The 6000-nt window shown below is 38.3% G+C and overlaps 1 protein-coding gene across 1 annotated transcript; it reads left to right on the top strand.

Annotated features, from left to right (window-relative positions):
- Window positions 1-206: 206 nt before the first annotated feature.
- On the top strand, window positions 207-5282 carry banf1 (barrier to autointegration nuclear assembly factor 1). The gene is made up of 3 exons (XM_071901084.2): window positions 207-229; window positions 2428-2592; window positions 3239-5282. Exons 2-3 carry the CDS (start codon window positions 2467-2469, stop codon window positions 3383-3385), a joined length of 273 nt encoding a protein of 90 aa, XP_071757185.1. The 5' UTR covers window positions 207-229; window positions 2428-2466; the 3' UTR covers window positions 3386-5282.
- The last annotated feature ends 718 nt before the right edge of the window (window positions 5283-6000 follow it).

Below are 6000 nucleotides of genomic sequence, written 5' to 3'. Positions count from 1 at the left end.
AAGGTTCTTCAGAATCATAAGTAACTGCTTTATTGTCAAGTCGTTGCAATGCGGTTGATAGAGCAATATGTGCTCTCTGGTCTAGTTGGTCAACCTACAAGTCAGATTTCAGCATTTCAGGGCAAACTTCGCCCGTCGGTGTCTGTGGTATCTGGAGCTGGAGGCGACCGCATTGCATTGTGGTCGCCGGTGCTTGGAATTGAAACAGTCGGGACAGGATATTAGAAAGGTAAGTTGATACACAGCCGTGTTATCGTTAACAGTGAAATCAAATTATGTCGTAAGAAAAGTCAGCATAACAATGTTTTTCAATAAAAATATATAGAGTATAGCCAGCAGCAAAGTTCCCAAGAAGTTAACTCAGGCTGTAGTTTTAAGCAGTTTTGAAGGCGCATGGAAGCTAAGCTAATATCCCCTAGCTTCCTAATGCTAGCTTCAAACACATCGCCATGGCGAGCGTTATTTGGACATTAAGTAATGGTTTAAAATAGCAAATGGTGCCCCTGCCCTGAATTAGCGACGACTCTATATGAAACTGCAGAAGGTATTTGCCTTGTATGGAGCTTAAGCTAGCAAACGTTAGCTCGCTGCGTTAACTAGCTAACGTTAGCACTGAAATGTATTGCGCGCGCAATTCAACATTTGGAGGGTAGTGTTATGTCAGCCAATGTGATTAAATGGACGATAACTTAAAGTAGTGTGTCTAAAGTAGTGTGTCTAGGTGTTGACTAACTGTGAAATGTAACAGTTTGGATGTAGCTTAACGTTAGCGGTAGCGTTAGCAAACGCTAGTTAAGTAAATAAATAGTCTGTCAGTTTCCATTGCGCGCTAGTTAGCGATTTTTATGTTCAAAATAATTCATTGTGAGCCGTTGAGACCAGTGAGAAATTAACTGTTTACGTTACAGCTGTTTTATTAAAATGTTTATATTTTTATTGTGACTGAGGACCGCCAACTTGCGCGTGACATCATTTCCGGTATTGTACCTCTGTGTGTGGGGTCCGTCCTTGGGTCCGTCCAAGTAGGTCTTGCTCCGTCTTGTTAATGTTCTGCTTTGTTTGAAATATGTCAAATAATAACCTAAGTGTGTGTGTGTATATATATATATATATATATATATATATATATATATGGATATTTTAGTTCATTAATAAATCTTTACAAGTTATAACAGATGCCAAATTAATAGTCTATTTATTACTGTGGGTGAAAGTAAGTCACTCAGAATTAAAAAGTAAAAGTTGTGTCCCTAATTAATGTAGTGCTGTCGAGGCTTAAATGTTACACACTTAGTGAATTTTGGGGTTTGGTGTGTCAGGGTTCTTTTAGCATCCATGTGCGTTTCCAGAGTAACCTGGCCATTGGCCATACTGCAGTTAAGGTCAAATTAAGCAGTTTACATGTAGCCTACCTTTGGTGTCCTGCGATTTAGTCTCCCTGTTGCCTTGAATAAACCACAATATTCCTGTCCATGTGATGTCCCACCCACAGACAGAACGAGCAGCCAGCTACCCTCTTTGACTGAGCAATAGTAGGTTACTTCTAACACAGGGGAAAGAAACGGTCACCCCAATAATAATTGTATACCAACTACTGCTCTCTGCCATGTTAGTTGACATCAAAAAGTACCCATAACGCTGTGCGAATCTGACTTTGCCAAAACCAAAAGTGAAAGGATTAAAATGTTCACATGCCACAGAAACCCATTTAATTTCAGAGTAATGCCTGGTTCATGCTTGCTGTGTGGCTTGACGTGCGCAAACTCCATATAAACGCAGATGTGCCGTCCACGTACCTTGGCATTCATGCTTCTCTTGCTTTCATGGCGACCTCATGCCTGAAAACACTGTGCCACTGTAGTCAAATTCAGCTCTTCAAACCCCCAATGAGAAGAAACCCCCACTAGAATCAGCCAACGGGTTCAGTTTCTCTTCGTTCAGCCAATCCTCGACGGAGTTGCGTTTATGTCACTGCGGTGCCATCAGCCGTTTAAATTTCTGATTTGGCTCCATTATGTCATTTTGCCCCTGCACAGTCCATTGCATTTGTTTTTACGTGAAGAATGAACCAGCCATGAGTCAGGCATCTTAACTGGGTTTCTCATAATAGTATGAGTTTAACTGGGTTATTCTAACAGAGTTATGACGTTCACATGCAGAGACTTAAAAATGGGCAACTTGACTAGGCCTAACCGTTTTAACATTCTGTGTGCGTGTACATGCAGCCAGTGTCATCTTTTCGGTCGCCTTCTTAAAACATGTCAGACTTTTTATATAACTTATATTTACCTATTTTATTGTCATATTTGCGTTACTTGTATGTAAACTTGTTTTAATTAATGTGTGAAACTATTTTACATCCTCTGTGAAAATATTGTTCGATCATTTTTTTTAAAACTTGGCTTTCCAACGTATTTTGCAGTATAGCTCAGCAGTTGGTGATCTGCGACCGCCTACACAGCAGCCATGTCGTCGACATCCCAGAAACACAAAGAGTTTGTGGCAGAGCCCATGGGGGAGAAGTCTGTGATGGCTCTCGCGGGCATCGGAGAGGTTCTTGGCAAAAGGCTGGAGGAAAAAGGCTTTGACAAGGTGATGTAAAGTTGATTGCTTCACTATTTTTATGCACTACAAACATATACAATATCATATAAGCACACAATATAAAATGCAGTGTACAGGCTACATATCTTCCCAGCGATGATGTTTGTTTGCGGTAATTTTACTAAAGTAATGATTTATCGTTGTTAAATTGCCTCATGTAGCACCTCATAAAATGCATTTTTTGTCATAGTAACATTAAGTGCTCTACTCTATCAAAAGTGAAAGGAAAATTCTACAAATTTATGTCAAGGTGTAAAATTCAAATAAAAGAAAAGTCTCTTATGCAAAAGTATCCAGACCCCATGATTCACTGGGCTAAACTGTGTCACTGGTGTCCCTCATGCACCAAGCAATAACAAATTGCCATGTAAAATAACATCAAGCTTACAAAAATCTGTTCTCAATAAATCCTGTCAAGTCATTCTGCTACTACATGCTGATCAATATCATGGAGTTTTGAAAAATCTACATATCAGTGCTGTTTATTTCCTATCAAAGCTTAATGAATGACAGCTCTTTTGTTATAGTAGACAACTGGGTGATTAATCAAGGAAATCCTTAAATTCTTGCAGCCCTGTCTTAATTAATTGTTCTGCTGTGTTAATCTCTTTTTTCCCTCTCCTCTCCACCACAGGCCTATGTTGTCCTTGGGCAGTTTCTGGTGCTAAAGAAAGAAGAGGAGCTTTTCCGGGACTGGCTGAAGGACACTTGCGGGGCGAATGTCAAACAGCAAGGTGACTGCTACGGCTGTCTTCGAGAATGGTGTGACTCCTTCCTATAAAGTAGTTCTTTCTTTTTGTTTGTTTTGTTTTCTACTTTTGAAGTCCCAAATGTACATTACCTCTTAAGTGATCTTGAATCAACTCAGCTACACCGTATATGAACTGACACTGTACACAGTAATAGGGTTTAACAAAGTCAGCTTGTTTTGAAATATGCTTAAAACTGTTGCTGTAAAATTCTGAAATCCTGCGAGCCAAAATCCGTCCAAAACAGAATTCACTCCCTGTGCCCTTCTCATGATCTTCGACAGGTGCGGCTAGATTGTTAACATTGACTCCCCCCCCCCCCCCCCCCCCAAAACGTGAAACTAGAGACAGACTAAAGACTCTAAATTTTGAGTGATATCATCATGAGATTAACTTTGAGGAGCAATGAATGTAAAACCGACTTCATGGACATTGTAAGAGTACCTGAGGTTTCTGTGGATACAGGCACATTTCTCTAATCTCAAAACAACAATGCTATGAATTCCACAAAGTCCGTCCCCTACTTACTTTCAGTAGAGCAGCTTCAGAGAAGCTCTTGAAGACATATTTAAATTGTTTGTCTACTAGTTTCTAGCTTTGGGAGACAGCTGTTCATGTTCACAATACTCAACTTGTCCAAGATCATCAGAATAACACATGATTTCTGTTTTGGATTGGATTTTCCTTTTATAGTTAATTCATTGTTATAGTTATTCACTGGGTATATCACTCTGTGATGCTCACTAATGCTGGCTTGTTCTACAGTTAAACATTTTAGCCTCACAGAAGCATTTTGATGTGTTTTAGTTCAGCACATATTTCTTTCTGTGAAAGGTGACAATTTATCAGTACAGTCCAAAAGACAATATGAAGTATTTGTACTCATTATCAACTCTTGGACTGTTTACCTGTTTGCCTCTTTCATTTAAAGCCAATGGGAAGTTGATGTAAAATGGTATTTTTAATCACATCATATCACAGTTTAGTATCATGTTTGCAATTAACTAATGCTGGAGTGACTAGTAGGATAGCTAGATAATACTGCCAGCTTTGCTTGACAGAGAAAAAAAAACATGCTTTTGCACGTGCTAAAGTGCTGAGGGTCAACAATTACAATACAATGGATAGAAGGGGCATTCCCATTTAGATCAGTACCACTGAAAGGTTGTTTGGTTGGTGTACTTAAAATGGCTGCCATAAGATTTTTAATAACATAAGGGAAATGTGTATTGCTTTATGATTACAGTGACACTAGTGGAGAATTTTGTTTAAGTCTCATGCTCTATCCACACATGAAACGATGCTCATTCACATGAAAACATTATAAAAATTCTGTGGCAGCCATCTTAAGCGTACTAATGACCATAAGTACCCTTTTTGTCCATTGTAGTTACATGGGTAAAGCAGTTTATTTGTTGTACTCTTTTATTGTATTATAGAGGATGTATATGCACCTGAATACGACATTTCTGAGATGACCTTAAGTAGATTTGTTCCAAAGCAAAAACCCAGCAACAGGAATGAAGGAAAAACCCATCCAATCCTGGACTTTACTTCACTCAGTATAGAAACATGCCTTCTTTCTTGTACCTCCTAAAGATTAAAAAAAACTACACATTTTGAAATAAATCACAGATCTGAGATTCTAATGGCTTTAAATGAAAAATAGAATACAGTGTTCTATGTATTTTAGACGCTATCAAGCCTAAATTAGCCTTAGCATAAATTTCCTGATTTTTAATCTGTAATAGCTCGGTATTATCTTTGACTGTAATATTTTCTAAATGTGAGATGCCTTAATGCATGTTAGTTTTAACAGAATTTTAGTCAAATGAACCTCGAGTTGTTGAGTAGTGCATGCAGGTGTCCAGGCTGGTTACTCAGTGTCACATAATCCTCCATACAGATTTGATGCTTGCACCCACAAATCAGTTACAAAAAAAAAGAAGAGATACAACAATTCTGTAAAGGCTCCTATAGATGCTCCTTGTTGAAACACTGGCTGATCTGTTTGTGTTTGACTGTGAAGGCGTTTTGGTTTTTATATTGCTCTTATTAAAGCTATGAAGGGGAGATTTGGACTGATTTTTTTCTTTTTCACATGTTCATTAAAAGGTTCATTTTTTATGAAATAAAGTCAAATGAAATGAAAACTTTTGGTGACAGGAGCTTTTATTTCAATGCATGATGTTCCATGGTTACTTTTTAGCCAAAGCTCTGAATTTGATTTTTGCAAGAAATCTGAAATACAGTGGTCAGCTTTTGAAATGGTCTCTAGAGCAGAGGTTTCCAAACTTTTTTTTATATGCCAAGGACGCCCCTAAATAGACGCACGTTAGGCCATGAACCCCCATTTGAGGGACCTCTTATTTGAAAATATTTTTTTTTGTTGGTGGATATGATTTGGTACAGAATTAAACTGTACCTCTAATCAAAACAGACGTGTCATTCTCTCACACTCTTATCTTCAAACAAATGAAATAATAGGTAAATTAAACTATTCCTCCCCTGGAACCCGTTTGTTCTTCGGGAACCGCTGCTCCAGAGTGCCGCTTAGACCTGAATTTGTTAAAATGACAATGTACACCTCTCTGTAAAAGCACAGTATAACAGCTGCATTTATTCTTGCCTGAAAGAAATAGAAAAC

Source organism: Centroberyx gerrardi, chromosome 11, assembly GCF_048128805.1.
Source record: "Centroberyx gerrardi isolate f3 chromosome 11, fCenGer3.hap1.cur.20231027, whole genome shotgun sequence".
Classification (NCBI taxonomy): domain Eukaryota; kingdom Metazoa; phylum Chordata; class Actinopteri; order Beryciformes; family Berycidae; genus Centroberyx; species Centroberyx gerrardi.
Note: the sequence above shows the minus strand (reverse complement) of the source record. Positions and strands in the feature narration are given on the sequence as shown.

What these genes read in the sequence shown, in the direction of transcription:
- banf1 (XM_071901084.2), top strand. Translation starts at nt 2,467, where the DNA reads ATGTCGTCGACATCCCAGAAACACAAAGAGTTTGTGGCAGAGCCCATG. An exon ending in AGGAAAAAGGCTTTGACAAG is followed by an intron (nt 2,593 to 3,238) that starts GTGATGTAAAGT and finishes TCTCCACCACAG; the next exon opens with GCCTATGTTGTCCTTGGGCA.